This window comes from Passer domesticus, chromosome 9 (genome assembly GCF_036417665.1).
Source record: "Passer domesticus isolate bPasDom1 chromosome 9, bPasDom1.hap1, whole genome shotgun sequence".
Lineage (NCBI taxonomy): Eukaryota > Metazoa > Chordata > Aves > Passeriformes > Passeridae > Passer > Passer domesticus.
In genome coordinates, this window is record NC_087482.1 from 37568291 (window position 1) to 37584707 (window position 16417).

At 65.3% G+C, this 16417-nt stretch overlaps 3 protein-coding genes across 5 annotated transcripts; all 3 read left to right on the plus strand.

Annotated features, from left to right (window-relative positions):
* Positions 1-537: 537 nt before the first annotated feature.
* On the plus strand, positions 538-6302 carry SLC6A8 (solute carrier family 6 member 8). 3 transcript variants are annotated; one of them, XM_064432831.1, is made up of 14 exons: positions 538-820; positions 1089-1307; positions 1639-1770; positions 2348-2621; positions 2699-2831; positions 3080-3214; positions 3306-3409; positions 3513-3637; positions 3717-3829; positions 3909-4046; positions 4340-4442; positions 4519-4619; positions 4812-4982; positions 5797-6302. In XM_064432831.1, the coding sequence occupies exons 1-14, from the start codon at positions 715-717 to the stop codon at positions 5926-5928; spliced, it is 1986 nt and encodes a 661-aa protein (XP_064288901.1). In that variant the 5' UTR covers positions 538-714; the 3' UTR covers positions 5929-6302. The 3 variants fall into 3 exon arrangements, with proteins under 3 accessions (XP_064288901.1, XP_064288902.1, XP_064288903.1); XM_064432832.1 differs by having other exon boundaries at positions 1092-1307; XM_064432833.1 differs by having other exon boundaries at positions 542-820; positions 1185-1307.
* Positions 6303-6481: 179 nt separating this feature from the next.
* On the plus strand, positions 6482-8982 carry LOC135308089 (epidermal differentiation-specific protein-like). Its single transcript, XM_064432834.1, has one exon. It carries the CDS (start codon positions 7730-7732, stop codon positions 8786-8788), a length of 1059 nt encoding a protein of 352 aa, XP_064288904.1. The 5' UTR covers positions 6482-7729; the 3' UTR covers positions 8789-8982.
* Positions 8983-9821: 839 nt separating this feature from the next.
* Positions 9822-16044, plus strand: QARS1 (glutaminyl-tRNA synthetase 1). Its single transcript, XM_064432835.1, has 24 exons — positions 9822-9995; positions 10408-10555; positions 10635-10744; positions 10849-10924; positions 11182-11246; positions 11457-11510; positions 11708-11765; positions 11849-11920; positions 12089-12174; positions 12390-12476; positions 12569-12668; positions 12789-12867; positions 12990-13098; positions 13180-13310; positions 13437-13529; positions 13656-13793; positions 13866-13953; positions 14031-14174; positions 14246-14350; positions 14711-14803; positions 15059-15186; positions 15364-15430; positions 15636-15761; positions 15864-16044. The coding sequence occupies exons 1-24, from the start codon at positions 9849-9851 to the stop codon at positions 15912-15914; spliced, it is 2355 nt and encodes a 784-aa protein (XP_064288905.1). The 5' UTR covers positions 9822-9848; the 3' UTR covers positions 15915-16044.
* The last annotated feature ends 373 nt before the right edge of the window (positions 16045-16417 follow it).

A 16417-nucleotide genomic window follows, 5' to 3' on the forward strand; every position in this document is an offset into this window, starting at 1 on the left:
CTCCACGGCAGCGGTGGGGACACCGTGTTCCCTGGTGCCGGCTGCCTCGTGTGCTCTGCTGCTGGCTGCACCCTGTTGTCTCGTGTCCCTGGTGCAAATTCTGCCGCTTTAGAGCCTCGTGTCTTCTCCCTGCCCTGGTGCTGGTGGGGCGAGACGTGCCAGTCCCGGAGTTGTAGTGCCTGCTGTGCGCTGAAGTGCCTCGTCCCCCGCTGCCTGTCTTGTCGCCTGCCGTCCCTAGCGCTCCGCTCCCCGGTGTCCCCGGGCGCGCCCTGCTGCTTTGTGTCCCTCGTGCCCGGTACCCCCCGTTGCCAACGCCGTCCCTCGCTGTCCGTAGTGCCCGGAATCCCGCCGGGTGTGCCTCGTCCCCCCGTGCCCCCCGCCTCGCCCCGGGGCCGGTGCCGGTGCGTCGGAACTGCAAGTCCCGTCAAGCCGCGGGCGGGTGGCGCGGCCAATGGGGCTCGGGGGGCGGTGCGGCCGGTCGCTGCCTCCGCCGCCGCCCGGTGCCGCGGCGCAGAGAGCCCCGGAGCGGCCGCGCGGCGCCGGCCCCGCAGCCCGGCTCTGAGCCGCCCGCCCGGCCCGGCCCGCCCCGCCGCGCCCCGCCGCCCTCAATGAGGTTCTTCCGACTCACCTTCAAGTGCTTCGTGGATTGCTTCTGAGCCCCCCTCGGCCACGGAGCCGCCCCCGACCCGCCCCCGCTCCCCGGCCCCCCGCGACATGCCCCCCGTCCCCACCGACACGGCCGCCCCGCAGCCGCCCGACGCCCCGCGACGCGACGCCGCCGCCGCCACAACCGCGGCCGCCGCTGCCCCCGCGGGCTCCGGTAAGCGGGGAGCGCCGGGGAGGGATGAGCCTGGGGAGGGGGCGAGGGGGGCCCACGGCCACGCGCGACCGCGGCGCGCCCCCTCCCGCCGCCGCGGGGTGAGTCACCGCTCTGCATTGTGACGTCACGCGCCGGCCTGACATCTGACGTCACGCCCCTACGCGCGGAGAGGGGCGCGCGGGGAGGGGGAGGTGCTTCCCCCCCCCCCGCGCCCCCACGGGCGCGCGTGACGGCGGCGTGGGCATCCCCACTCCCCCCGTGTCGGCAGCAGGCCCCGGCGGGGCGGAGGGCACCGAGCCCCCCACGGCGGGCGAGGAGCGAACGGTGACGGCACCACTGGTGCGACCCCCTGGTCCCCCCAAAGAAGCCCCCCCCCAACGGGAGACATGGACCCGGCAGATGGATTTCATCATGTCCTGCGTGGGCTTCGCCGTGGGGCTGGGCAACGTCTGGCGCTTCCCCTACCTGTGCTACAAGAACGGCGGAGGTGAGCCTCGTGCCCGCCCCACGGCGCGGGGAGCACCCCCTTCCCGCCCCGGAGTGCGTGCCTGGGGGTCACCCCACGCTGGGTCGGCTCGCCCCGCGCCTTCCAGGGGCTCGTGGGCCACCCCGCGGCGTTCCGGAGTCGCTCCCGGGGCGGGGGGTCGCGGGAGCCCCCCACTACCTGCCCGTGCTGACCTACATCGCGGCGAGGGGAGGGCGCGGAGGCGCCTTTGCCATTCGCTGCGTCCGGGCGGGCGGCGCGGGGAAGGGGGGGAGCGAAAGGGGGGGCCGGGGGGACGGCGGCGGCTGAGCCGGCCCCCTGCCCCCGGCCCCAGGCGTTTTCCTCATCCCCTACCTGCTCATCGTCTTCGTGGGCGGCATCCCCATCTTCTTCTTGGAGGTGGCTCTGGGACAGTTCATGAAGCAGGGGGGCATCGCCGCCTGGAACATCGCCCCCCTCTTCAAGGGTAACGCCGCGCCCTGCCCGCGCCCTGCCTGCACCCTTTCCGCGGCCCCTGCACCCTGGCCAGGGCCCCCGGCACCCTGACTGTGCCTCGGCTGCACGCAGCCTGCTGGGGCTGGCAGCACCCTGCCCACGCCCTGCCTGCTCCCCTGCACCTTGCCCGCGTCCCACTGCTGCCCTTTGCCGCGGCCAGGGATGGCAGCTGCCTGCACCTGCGCCCCATGGCACCCCCTGCTGCCCTGCCTGCCTTGCCTGCCCCTGTGGCTCCCTGCCTGCATGCTGCTGGATCCCGGGCAACTGCTGGATCCCCACCTCCAGAGGTATCTTGCCGGCTCCCCCCTGGTCCTGTGCCATGCTGCCAGCTGTCCCCACCCTGTCCTGTCCTGCCTGGGGCTGCCAGCTTCCCTGTCCCATTCCCACCAGCCCTCCCCTGTCCTGTCCAGGGCTGCCAGCTTTTCCCTGTCCTGTCCCTGTCAGTTCTCCTCTGTCCTCCCCCATCCCTACAACACCCCATATCCCACTCGGTGCTGGCTGCCAGATGCCCACAGGTGCCTGCGGGCTCTGATCCCCCCGTGCCACAGGTTTAGGCCTGGCCTCTATGGTGATCGTCTTCTTCTGCAACTCCTACTACATCATGATCTTGGTGTGGGGGCTCTTTTACCTGGTGCATTCACTGACGGACACCCTGCCCTGGGCCACCTGTGGCCATTCCTGGAACACGGAGCAGTGCACGGAGCTCTTCAACCTGGACCTGTGCCAAAATGTCAGCACTATTGTCACTGCCAGCACTTGGACCTCCAACTTCAGCTGCACCAACATGACCAACAAGCGCTCACCCGTCATTGAGTTTTGGGAGTGAGTGTGGGAACCAGTGGGTGTTCTCTGGGGCTGGGGGTGTCATGCTGGCGCTCAGCACAGCCCCCACTCTGCAGGAACAAGGTGCTGCGTCTCTCTGGGGGACTCAGCGAGCCGGGCGAGATGAACTGGCAGATGATCCTCTGCTTGCTTACCACCTGGATTGTTGTCTACTTCTGCATCTGGAAGGGTGTCAAGTCGACTGGGAAGGTAATGCTGGCAGGGGGAGCATGCATCAGGGCCACTGGCATGAGAGAAGACTGCAACACATGGCACTGCTGGCTCCTGCCCTCCTGTGCCACAGCCCACAGGGGTGGGAGGCCCGTGTCTCACATCTGTCCGGGAGGTGCTTCCAGCTGCTGGGGACATTCCCAAGCTCTGGTCCTGCCGGGACACCTGTGGCACGTGACAGAGAGCCCTGGCCTGGGGGGGTCTCATGGCCACCCACTGCTCTTCAGATTGTGTACTTCACGGCGCTCTTCCCCTATGTGGTCCTCATCCTCCTGCTGGTCCACGGAGTAACACTGCCCGGCGCGCTGGGTGGCATCATCTACTACCTGAAACCTGACTGGTCCAAGCTGGTTGAGGCGCAGGTGAGGGCAGCGGGGAGAACAGCAGGGAGCTGGGTGCTAGACAATGCCCTGGCACCCCCATCACCCCGGGACATCCTCCCTCACACCCCAGGTCTGGATCGATGCTGGCACCCAGGTGTTCTTCTCCTACGCCATCGGGCTGGGCGCCCTGACCGCACTGGGCAGCTACAACCGCTTCCACAACAACTGCTACAGGTAGGGCTGTGCCAGCTGCAGGCAGGCCCCCTGCTGTGTCCCAGTGACGCCCTGGTGTGTCCCCCAGTGCCCCCCAGCACGTCCTCAGATGCTGTGCCCACAGGGATGCCTACATCCTGGCTGTGATCAACAGCTGCACCAGCTTCTTTGCCGGCTTTGTTGTCTTCTCCGTGCTCGGCTTCATGGCCTCTGAGCAAGGCGTGGACATCTCCATGGTGGCCGAGTCTGGTAAGTGATGGATGGTGGGTGCCAACTGTGTCTTCTGTGTCACTCCTCGAGTGGCATCTCTGACCCCACTCTCCTGCAGGTCCCGGGCTGGCTTTCATCGCCTACCCCAAAGCTGTGACGCTGATGCCCTTGTCCCCGCTGTGGGCCACGCTCTTTTTCGTCATGCTTCTCGTGCTGGGGCTGGACAGCCAGGTGCTGTGGCAACCAGGGAGATGGGGAACAGGGAGAGGATGGCTGGCACGTCCCCACTGAGCCCTGCTTTGTGCCACAGTTTGTCGGTGTGGAGGGTTTCATCACGGGCATCCTGGACCTGTTCCCCCAGCCGGGGGCTGGCTCGCTACGCCGTGAGCTCACCGCTGCGCTCTGCTGCATCATCTGCTGCCTCATTGACCTCTCCATGGTCACACAGGTGGGGGACACAGCAGGGACACTGCCAGCCAGCCCCACACCGGCACCTGTGCCTGTTCCTGAGGCATCTCCTCCCCTGAGATCCCACTGTGGGGTGGGAGCTCACACTGGGGCTGCTGCCCTCGTGTCAGTGGAGCTGCCTGTGGCGTAGGGGTGCTGTGGGAGCAGGGTGCCCATGGCATGCAGGTGTCCCTGCCAGGCGGGGTACCGGTGCTGGCAAGGCTGTGACTTGCCAGTGTGGTGGCGAGCGGGACAGCCAGCACAATGCTGGTGACACGGGCGCCTTCCCGGCAGGGCGGCATGTACGTGTTCCAGCTCTTTGACAACTACTCGGCCAGCGGGATCACGTTGCTGTGGCAGGCTTTCTGGGAGTGCGTGGTCATTGCCTGGGTCTATGGTGAGGCCGGGGGGACACGGGGAGGGGGACACAAGGTGGGACACAAGTGTCCCAGCTGACGCCCTCCTCCCCACAGGTGCCGACCGCTTCATGGACGATGTGGCCCGTATGATCGGCTACCGGCCCCTGCCCGTCATGAAGTGGTGCTGGGCTGTGGTGACACCGCTGGTCTGCGTGGTGAGCGAGGCCCCGCGCGTGGGGACACGCGTGTGCCACCGCCCCGGGCTGTGTCGCGGGCACGGCGCGCCCCCCGGCGGCCGCTGCGGGGACACGCGTGTCGCTGTCGTGAGGCTCGGGGCGTGACACCGTCGGGGGTGGGGACCGCCAGCTGCCTGCCCCGCGGGACCTCACCTGCCTCTCTCCACCCAGGGCATCTTTGTGTTCCACGTGGTGAACTACAAGCCGCTGACATACAATAAGACATACGTGTACCCGTGGTGGGGGGAAGCCATCGGCTGGGTCCTGGCACTCTCCTCCATGCTCTGCATCCCCTGCACTGTTATCTACAAGCTCCTGCGCTGCAAAGGCTCCTTGCGCGAGGTGAGGGCAGGGCAGCGGGATCACTCCTGCCTCTGTCCCCACCCCATTCTCAGCCATGGTTGTCCCCTTCTTAGTCCTGGCCCAGTCCCGGCCCCATTCAAATTCCACCATCCACATTGCTGTCTCAGTCTCATCCACCACCAGATCCCATCCTGTCTTTACTACTGTCTGATTCCCATTCAAATCCCACCACTATCCAGATTACCATGACAGTTCTATCCACAGCCAGGTCCAATCCCTGTTTTCATCACTGTCTCGTTCCCATCCAAATAATGTGCTTGTCCCCACTGTCTCACTCCCACCCAAACCCCATCCCTGTCTCCATCGCTGTCTCATTTCCAATCTTACCTGATTCCCACTGATGCTTACGTCAGTGTCTCAGTCCTGTCCCTATCGCAGCCAGATCCTGTGCGCATCCCCATCACTGTCTCCTCGCAATTCCTGTCCCTCAATCTCGTTTAGTCTTTTTCCCATCCTAGGCTCACCCCGATCCAAGTCCTGTTCCTGTCTTCATTGCTCTCACACCTATCAGATTCCTATCCTCACTGCTGTCTCACTCCCGGCCTCACCCAAACCCCATCCTTGCTGACATCACTGTCTTAATCCTGTCAGTGTCTCAGTCCCATCCCTGTCCCCATGCAATCTCTGTCCCTTTCTCAATCCCGTTTCAATCCTTTTCCTGTCCCAGTCTCACCTCCACCCCCATCCAAATCCCATCCCTTTCCCGTCCCTGTGCGTTGCGGGGAATTCACCAGGCTGGGTCCAGGCAGTCCCAGTGCTGTTGTCCCTGGGTGCTGACGCCATGTCCCCACAGCGCTGGCAGCTCCTGACCACTCCAATCTGGGGCCAACACCACCTGGAGTACCTGACGCCAGAGGCAGAAGCCAAGCTGCTGGCCCCAGAGCCCCCCAAGGAGAAGGCGACGCTCTTCGAGACTGTGATCTGAGCGTGGGGAGGGTCGCGCTGCTCCCGCCCGCCATAGCAATAATGCCAGCACCGCTCCCACCCACGCTGCCCCGTGCCCCCCGCGCCGCCCTGGCCGCCGGCCTCGCTGCAGGGGGTGAACACAGCGAGCTGGGGGTGCTGGGGGCCACGGAGCCAGGGCAGCCACGGGGCACAGGAGGGGTCCCCGGCGCGGGGGAGCGTGGCAGCCCGGGGGAATGGCAGGCGGCCGCCGGCTGGGGGACGAGTGGGACAGCCCTTCCCTGGCCCCTGCCCGCGGCCCCCACGGCCCCCCACTCACTAACTGCTTCCCGTAGCGTTTGTCTGGTGTAACCCCAACCGCCCCGACATCTGGCAATAAACTGGGAGACCCTGGCAGTCCTGGCACTGCAGGCAGGGGAAGTGGGGCACCTGCAGCGGACAACTGAGGGACGAGGTGTGGGGTGGCACTGGCCTTTGGGGGACAGAGGTGTGAAGGGACTAGGGTTCAAGAATTCAGGGACACCTGGATTCCTCTCTCGGGTGACTGGCTGTTGGAGAAATGGGGTCTCCATCCTTCTCCACCACAGGATGTGGGTGCCCTGCAGGCTGTACCAAACCCCGGTGGGACTGGGGGACCCCATGCAGCCAAGGGCTGGCCTTGCTTATCAGCTCCAAGAGGCAGATTTTAGCCCAGAGGCTTTGAGGGTTTTGACTGTCCCCAAGGGGTGGGCTGTACAGGATCCAGCTGTACCCCACTGGGAGCTTTTTGTATCAGCCTTGTGGCTCCCCACTCCAGGCACTGTGCCTTGGGAGCAGCCCTGGGCTGGTGAGGGCTGTGTGGCCAAGCGGAGGAGGCAGCCTCTGGGCATGTAGCCAGGAGTCAAAGGCTTAACCTTGCCCCAGAACCTGTGAGCTGCCTGAGCCCTGTTTCAGCGGGGTGCCAGCTAGGGAGTGCACGTGCCCTGTGCCTCCTGGGGAGGCCAGCTCCAGTTCATGCCATGGGAACCTGCATGGAGCCTGGAGGAAACCACCAGCATGCTGTGCTTGGAGTGGCTGCCTTCCAATGCCTCGGTTTGATGTCAGTGTCCTGCTGTGCCCAGCATCCCACCCCAGCAGTGCCTTGGCCGCCCCATGAAGCAACAAGGGGCAAGAAGTGTTCCCATCTGCCCCAGCCATGCTCAGGAGCAGGGCTGGAGCAGTGCCACCAGGCCAGCTGTCCATATCCAGTGCTGGGATCACCAGGGTTCCAGAGGCTCTTGTTTTGGGGTGCCAGCTTGCCCCACCACGATGCCCTCTGCCCTAGAGGGGTGAGCCAGCAGTTCCTGCCCCACCGGCGATGCACGCTGTAATTAGCGCGGGCAGGGCGGAAGCATCACTGATAATTGGCGGTGACTCCTCGGCACGGAGCCCCACGTGCCTGGGGCACGGCAGGACTTTCCGGCAGGGCTGGTCTCGGCCCGGCTGGCATCCCGGCGTGTCCACGGCCGTGCGGGGCCTGGCTGGCTGCCCGGCACAAAGTGGGGACAAGGGCTGGGCGCAGGCTGCGGGGGCGAGCGTTGCCATCGCCTTCGCTTCGTGCCGCAGCACGCCCTGGTCCCGCCAGCCCTTCCTAAAGGGCACGGCTGCAGGGTGCTGCCAGCACAGACGGTGAGAGCACGGGCCCAGGCGCCGGTGGGCAAAGGACAGGCAGAGGAGAAGAGTTGAAGGGGTGCTGAGGTTTGCCTTTGCTTACTGGGCTCTCCTCGCGGGTCTCCAGCAGCAGCCCGTGACCCCAGAGGAGGGGACGTGTCCCACGCTGTGCCCGCAGGGGCACCCCCAGCACCATGAACCGGATCACAGTGTACGAGCGTGCCAACTTTGAGGGGCTGAGCCGGGAGTTCACCTGCGACGTGCCTGACCTGCACGAGCTGGATTTTGGGAACTGCATCGCCTCCCTGAAGGTGGAGGGGCAGCCCTGGATTGCCTACACAGACCCCAAATACGAGGGGGAGCCTTATGCCTTCGAGGAGGGCGAGTACCCCTCTGTGGATCGGCCCAACAGCTTCTCGGCACTGCGCCTCGTGCACCATGACCTGGGGGACCCCCAGATCACCCTCTACGAGCACCCCAACTTCCAGGGCGCCTGCAAGGTGGTGACAGAGGAGACCAACTTGGCGTATGGGTACTTCAATGACCGGGTGGCCTCCCACAGGGTGCAGCGAGGCGTCTGGCTGCTCTACCAGCATCCCGGCCGCGGCGGCTGGCACTGCCTGGCGTGGCCCGGCGAGCACCTCGCTGACTACAAACTGGAGCTGAACTTCCAGTCCCGGCTGTCCCACCTGCGCCCGCTGCGGCCCGGGCGGCCCCTGGTCTCGGCGCGTCTCCTCTGGGAGCAGAAGCGGGTGGAGGAGGAGCGGGAGGTGCTGGTGGATGAGATTGAGGGGGTGAACGAGACAGAGTCGGAGCAGGCGCTGGCGGCCAGCAGCAGCCGCGAGTACGGCACCACGCTGTGGCAGAGCTTCCACTTCAGCAACGCCACCAGCCTCAAAGCCGGGCTCTCCTTCACGCTGACCGTGGAAGCCTCCAACATGTTCACGGTGCAGAAGGGGCGCAGCGAGAGCAGCACTCGCCGGCAGCGCGTGGAGGTGCAGCTGCCGGCCAAGATCCCCCCGCGCACCGCGCTCAGCATCCAGGTCCTGCGCAAGGAGGTGACGCTCTCCGTGCCCGTGCTGCTCACCATCACCCAGAACGAGAGCGTGCGTACGGAGATGGGCGAGTACCGCAGCGTCTCAGGGACCAATGTCAGTGCCCGCTACAGCTTAAAGCCGCTGCCAGCTACGGGCAGGGAGCAGGCGGCCGCCAAGGGGACAGACACAGCGCCTGGCACCAAGGTGGAACTGTAGCTCTGTGCCGGTGCTAAGCAGTGGCTGTCCCCTCCGTGGTGTGGCACTCACTGTGACAGCAGCGTTGACTCCAGCACCCACCCATGGAGGAGCCAGGACCTGCCTTGTCTGGTTGTGTCCGGTGGCTCTGGCTGGCAGGACCTGCTGGTGCCTCCTCGCACCCAGTATTTCCAATAAACCCCCTTCCACAACCACTCGAGTCCGCTGCTGCTCCGGCTGAGGTGGGAGTAGGATGGATGGGACACTGGGCTAGCGGGGCACTGAGCTCAGAGACACCAAGCTGGGGGTGGGAATATCGGCTTGGGGCAGGGACTCCCGGGCTGAGGCAGAACATGTGGGGTTGTGGAGGACACCGGGCTGGGGGGCACGGGGCGGGAAGAGCCAGAGAATACCAGGCTGGGGAAGCTGGCAGGGCAAAGGGACACCAGACTGGGGACACCAGACTGGACAAGACATCAGACGGGGCGGGGGCAGGAGGACACCGGGCTGAGGCAGCCAAAGTTCCACCGGTCTAGGGGAGCCTGGGAACGCTGGGATGAGGGCTGTGCTAGGGCAGCGAGGGGGACGGGAGGAGGAGGGAAGAGGGCGGACACTGCGTTGGCAGGGCCAAGCGACCACGCACGATCCGGGGGACCTGGGGACGCCGAGCCGGCCTGGCCCCGCACACACCGCGCTGAAGCCGCCACCGCGACGCGCTCTCCACCCCAGGACCTTGTGCAGCTGCATCCCCACGGGCTCGTCGGGAGGCACAGGGCACGGCGGAGGTGCGGGCATCAGCCGCGGAGCACGAAGCCGCGGGAGCCGGGGCGGGCGCTGCGGGGCGGGCACTGTCACTGTCACTGTCGCTGTCACTGCCCCGGGCCCGCCCCCCGCGCCGCCCCCCACGTGGTCGCCGCCGCCGCCGGGCTCTTTAACTGATGCAACCGCCCGCGCGCTGAGCCCGCCTCCCGCGCGCCCATTGGCCCGGCCCGCGCCGGTCCCCTCCTCCCATTGGCCGGGACGCAGCGCTCTCACTGCCGGTTGGCTGGGCACGGAGCCGCCCCCGGGCGGAGGCGGCAGCATGGCGGCGGCGGCGGCAGTGATGGCGGCGGAGGAGGCGGAGGAGGCGCTGGGGCTGTTCACGGGTATCGGCCTGAGCGAGGCCAAGGCGCGGGAGACGCTGCGCAACGGGGCGCTCAGCGCGCTGCTGCGCCAGGCTGTGCTGCAGGTGCGTCCGCCGCGGGCCCGCACCCGGGTCCCCGCTCCTCGATCTGCAGTATCCCATCGCCCTGATGTCCCGGCCACCCTGGGAACTCGCTACGCCGGTATCGGTGTCACCCCCGGGGCCCGGTGACCCGATCTCCGGTGTCACCCGGGTACACTGGCACCGTGGTCCCGCTGTCAGCCCCTCCACCCCAGCCTTCCCGGGACCCCCGGCTTCGCCTCCTCCCGCCCCGCCGGGCGGCCCCGGCCCCGGCCCTGCCCTGTCCCGCTCGGCCCCGGCCCCGGCCCCGGCCCTGCCCTGTCCCGCTCGGCCCCGGCCCCGGCCCTGCCCTGCCCTGTCCCGCTCGGCCCCGGTGCCGCCGGTGCGCCGGGGCTCGGGCCCCGCTCCTGCCTGACGCTCCCCGGGGCCGTGGCAGGCTCGGAGCGCGCTGGGCCCGGCGCTGGACAAGGCCACCGGGACGCTTCTGTACAACACGGCCGCCCGCCTCAAGGACCCGAAACACCTCGGCTTCCTCGTCGGCTACATCGCTCGCAGGGAGATCCTGACCGACCTGCAGCTCAGCGGTACCGTGCGGCCCCGGCCCCCGCCCGGCCTCGGCCCTGGCCCCGGGGGCCCTGCTCTTCATCCCTGCTCTGTCCCCAGCTGCCCTGGAGTACGTGAGGAGCCACCCCTTGGAGCCCCTGGACGTGGCAGACTTTGAGCGCGCTTGTGGTGTGGGGGTCAGCGTCACCCCCGAGCAGATTGAGGAGGCGGTGAGTGGGGCTGTGACCCTGTGGAGGCGGCACAGGGACACTGGACTGGCTCCTGCTGGGCTCCTGCCTGCCTCGCTCACGCCGGTGTCCCTGTGCTGTCCCAGGTGGAGGCTGTGATCAGCAGGCACCGAGCAGAGCTGCTGGCAGAGCGCTACCACTTCAACATGGGGCTGCTGATGGGTGAGTGGTGACAGTGGGGCAGCCCCTGCCTGCTGCTGGTGGCTGTCACGTCCCTGTGCCTGACTGCCAGTGCCACGGCACTCCCCTGAATCCTGAGAGCCAGCCCTTTGCCACGGGGAGATGTCATCCTGCCAGATCCCCCACACAGGCAGGGCCACAGTGCCCAGCAGCAGGGACAGCCCTGGGGCAAAGGCTGTGGCACTGAAGCTCCCCCGGGCTCGGGCTCTGCCCCTTGCCCACGGGTGCCCTGTCTGCAGGGGAGGCACGGAGCCAGCTGCGGTGGGCAGACGGGAAGACCATCAAGAACGAGGTGGACCTTCAGGTGGGTGTGAGGTTCCTGTGTCAGGTGCTGCTGTGGTCCCCTGGGTGTGCTGTGACAGCTGTGTCAGCCAGTCCCCTAGAGGGCCCAGCGCTGGGGACAGCCTGCCTCACCTAGGTGCAGGCAGGGTGAGGGGGTGAGGGCTGGACAGGACACTAGGACACACCTAGTCCAGGAGCCTTTTTGACTCCTGGCTGTGTCACTCTTCTCCAGGTGCTGCATTTGCTTGGGCCAAAGACAGAAGCTGATCTGGAAAAGAAACCAAAGGTAAGGAGAAGGGGAGGCTGCAGACTTGGATGATATTTTCTTGCAAAGTGTCCCAGCAGGATCCCAAATAGCTGCTCTGGGCTGAGCTGCTGCCATGGGTACAGGTCTAGAGGGAGTGCTGGGGCCAGCAGGCTGGGCCAGGAGGGGAAGGTATGTGCTGCAGCTGGGCACTCAGTGTGCTGTGCTGGCCTCTGCAGGTGGCAAAGGCCCGTCTGGCCCCAGCAGAGAAACAGAAGGTGGCTGTGGTGGAGAACGGTAAGAGACCATCCTCTTCCTCAGCCCTTTAGTTCCTGCTAGACCTGCTTCCGAGCTGGGAGCTCAGCCCTATCTCCCTGCAGGTGACATGGGCACAGAGACACAGTCACTGCTGGAGCAGCTGAGAGGAGAAGCCCTGAAGTTCCACAAGCCAGGTGAGTGCGAGGTGCCACTGCCATACGTGGGACCACTCCACTGGCTCTGTGCCTGGTGCCAGCTCTCTGTGCTGCAGAGGACTGGATGGGTCCTGTGTCCTTCCCCCCGGCTGCTGGGCTTGGCATGGGTAGGGCAGTGCTGCAGCCCTGAGCACCCTCTGCCTGCAGGAGAGAACTACAAGACTGAGGGCTACGTGGTGACACCCAACACGATGGCCCTGCTGAAGCAGCACCTGGCAATCACGGGTGGGCAGGTGAGGCCATATCCCACAGCCCAGAGCTTCCGTGTGAGAGTGACACAGCTGGAGTGGGTGGGGAACACGCAGATCACAGGGGGCACAGCAGAGGCAGCACCCACACAGCACAGGGTGCTCTGCGGGATTGCCAGGGGCTCATGTCAGTGTCACTGCTGTCAGGGAGGGTAAAAACCTCCTGCTGAAGGAGAGAGGTGTTCCCTTTGCCTCTGCAGGTACGGACACGCTTCCCTCCTGAGCCTAACGGGATCCTGCACATTGGCCATGCCAAGGCCATCAACTTCAACTTTGGCTATGCCAAGGTAAAAAGCACCAAGCCACGCTGGCCCCTGCCTTTCCCTGCTGCTTGGCTGCTGGTCCCTCAGAGAGCAGCTCGCTATCTCTTCATCCCCAGGCCAATGGTGGCGTGTGCTTCTTGCGCTACGACGACACCAATCCTGAGAAGGAGGAGGAGAAATACTTCACAGCCATCCGGGACATGGTGGAGTGGCTGGGTATGGCTGGGCATGGGGAGGGCAGGATCAAGCCAGGTGCCAGGGACACCCCTGCATTCAGGTCTTGCAGCTGGACCTTTGGGGTTCCTGCAGCCTGTTCTATCTCACCCATCCCCACAGGTTACCAGCCTTATGCAGTGACACATGCCTCGGATTACTTTGACCAGCTCTACACCTGGGCCCTGGAGCTCATCCGCAGGTGAGCACGTGGGGCAGTAGGAATGTGCCAGGCTGGTGCTGATATCCTGCACTGTGATCAGGGCTCCCCCTTGCCCAGGGGATGGGTCACTCACATCTGGTGATGGCATTTCCTCTCCGTAGGGGTCAGGCATATGTCTGCCATCAGAAGGTTGAGGAGATCAAGGGCCACAACCCACCGCCCTCGCCGTGGCGGGACCGGCCTGTGGAGGAGTCACTCCTGCTCTTTGAGGTACTCCTGGCTGGGGCAGGTGCTGCGTGCCTGTGGGCTCTGGATCTGTGGCTCAGCTGACAGCTCCCCCTGTCTCCACAGGACATGAGAAAGGGCAAGTTTGGGGAGGGGGAAGCCACGCTGAGGATGAAGCTGGTGATGGAGGATGGGAAGATGGATCCCGTTGCCTACCGTGTCAAGTTCACTCCACACCACCGCACTGGGGACAAGTGGTAGGGAGGGCCTGCCATGTCCTGGCACGTGTTGGGGGGGTGGGTCTGGATTTCCTGGTAGTGAGGACGTATCAGGAGTGGAGCAGCACCACGCTCTGCCCTGAGCTGACTGCATCTGCCTTGCAGGTGCATCTACCCCACGTATGACTACACACACTGCCTCTGCGACTCCATCGAGCACATCACACACTCCCTCTGCACCAAGGAGTTCCAGGCCAGGTGAGCACCATGCATGGCATGGCCCAGGGCTGAGCTATCCTGGGAGCAGCTTCTGGTGGCTGCCAGAGTGCTGGGGACAGCGTGTCCATGCGGCTGAGCTGGGCTGTGCCTGTACCTCCCTTGCAGGCGCTCCTCCTACTTCTGGCTGTGCAACGCTCTGGATGTTTACTGCCCTGTGCAGTGGGAATATGGGCGCCTGAACCTGCTCTACACCGTCGTCTCCAAGAGAAAGATCATCCGGCTGGTGGAGACGGGTGCTGTGAGGTAGGAGCAGGGCCAGCTGCCGTGATGGGGCTCAGCCAGAGCATGCCTGGTGTCACGCCGGTGTTTCCGCAGGGACTGGGATGACCCGCGTCTCTTCACGCTGACAGCCCTGCGCCGGCGAGGCTTCCCCCCCGAGGCCATCAACAACTTCTGTGCACGGGTAGGCTTTGGGAAGGGTGGGACAGGGCAGATGGCTGCATCCCCTGGCCAGCACGGTCACAGCACGCTGTTCCTCAGGTTGGTGTGACAGTGGCCCAGGCGACAATGGAGCCGCATCTGCTGGAGGCTTGTGCCCGGGAGGTGCTGAATGAGCAGGCCCCCCGTGCCATGGCTGTCCTGGAGCCCCTCAAGGTCACCATCACCAACTTCCCTGCTCCAAAGGTGAGACTGTCGTGGGCTGTTGTGGGAGTGCAGTTCCTTGAGATCAGCATTCAAGCCCTCTTTCTCCCCAGGCACTGGAGGTCCTTGTGCCCAACTTTCCAGCCGATGAGAGCCGTGGTTTTCACAAAGTGCCCTTCCACCAGACCGTCTACATTGAGGAGACAGACTTCAGGGAGGTGAGCCAGGCCCACTGGACTATACTGTACTATACTACCCTCACTCCTGGAGCTATAACTTGTGCAGCAGGAGCCTGGCAGCCCTGGAAGTGGTGTTGGTGCTGCACACAGAGGTCACAGGCGGGTGTTGAGCACCTGAGTGACTCCCAAATGGGCCAGCAGCTCTGATGGGCACTGGGCAAATGCTGCCCTCAGCCTGGCCAGGACTTGTCCAACCAATGGTTCTCAACCTGGCCTGTCTGTGAGAACGTCCCACAGCAACATGGGATCACTGATCCCTGGGATGGCAGAGAGACACAACGGAGCGGGGGCCTGCTGGCCATGCTGGGACCCCTGATGCAGCCATGAACTCTCTTACAGGAGGCAGACAAGGGCTACAAGCGCCTAGCCCCCGGGCAGCCGGTGGGGCTGCGCCACACTGGCTACGTCATCACCGTCCAGAACGTCATCAAGGTGCGTGGCTGTGGGCACTGGTGACCTGTGGAATGTCAGGACATGGCCGTGCCCCGGCAGGGAAGAACAGCCATGGTCATGTCATGCTGGCTGCTCTGCACACAGCGAGGGCTCAGCTGCTGTGTGGCTGCTCTCTGCCTGCCCTGTGCCTCGCACTGGGGAACGAGGTGTCCCTGAGCTGTGGGGCTGGGGGTTCAGCCCTGGGCCTGCCATAGGGGATAAGCCTGACAGCTTAGCTCCTCTCCTCTCCCTCAGGACGTCAGTGGGCGTGTCATTGAGCTGGAGGTGACCTGCACCAAGTCGGATGTGGCAGAAAAGCCCAAGGCTTTCATCCACTGGGTGTCGGTGCCGCTGGCCTGTGAGGTGCGGCTCTACGAGCGCCTGTGAGTACCTGGCTGCCAGCCGAGGCCAGCACAGCACAACAGCACAGCTGCACAGCAGCCGGCCCTGCTGGGCTCTGCCCACACCTTTGGTGGGCAGGATGATGCTCTGGGGTCCCATGGGTGGCACCATGTCCCCTCATTTGGCAGCTTTGGGATAAGACTCTTATCTCGTGGCAGGTTTTTGCACAAAAATCCTGAGGACCCATCGGAGGTACCTGGTGGCTTTCTAAGTGACCTCAACCCTGTGAGTAGTGGTAGCAGCTGAGTTGATGGGCCTGGGGAGAAGTGGGGACCTCCTGCTCCCAGTCTCGAGGCACCCACTTCCATGTACACCCTCCCCGTCTTGGGGCAAGGCCTTACTGTGTCTGAAGGGGAGGAGGAGCTGGGGGGAGCTGGGCTGTGGAGAGGACAGAAGGTAGGGATGCTGGCTGAGCTGTGCCCCCTGCCAGGACTCCCTGCGTGTGGTGCACAATGCCCTGGTGGACAGCTCTGTCCACTCCGCTCGACCCTTTGACAAGTTCCAGTTTGAGCGCCTGGGCTACTTCTCCGTGGATCCCGACAGTGAGGAGGGGAAGGTGAGCCCTGTGGGGTGGGGGCGGTGGGGCAGCCTGCACACACCTGTGCAAGCACCCCCTGCCCGCCGTGGGGCTCTGAGCAGACCCTGTGTTTCTCCCCAGCTGGTGTTCAACCGGACAGTGACGCTCAAGGAGGACCCTGGCAAGGCCTGAGGGCCCCGCTGCTGCCACACCACCGTGCTGTTGCTTCCTTGGGGGTCCTTGCACACCCCCAGTGCCACCGTGCCTTGGTGCAGTCCCCTGGGGCGCCCCACAACATCGCCTCAATAAACGGAGCCCTGTCCCTGCACTGTCCCTGCCTCCTGTTCTGCTCAGTCCTGGGCTGCTGGGGTGGTCTCCTGTTTGTCCCCCTGATGAGCCTTGGCTTGGCAGGGTGTGTGTGGGGTGTCTCCCTCACTCTGGGGGCACAGAATCTGCTCCTATCTCCTGTGTAGCACTGCTGTGACCCCACGGGAGCTGCAGCTGCCCCTGCCAGCACCATGAGGCTGGACTGGGGTCAGGGGTGTTGGGGTGGAATGGAGAGGTGTCTCTGGAGGGTGCAGGCAGGGCACAGAGGGGGCAGGCAGGATGGGTGGGTGCAGGCAGGGCACAGGGGGTGCAGGCAGGGCACGGGGGGTGCAGGGAGGACACGGGGTGCAGGCAGGGTGCGCTCACTG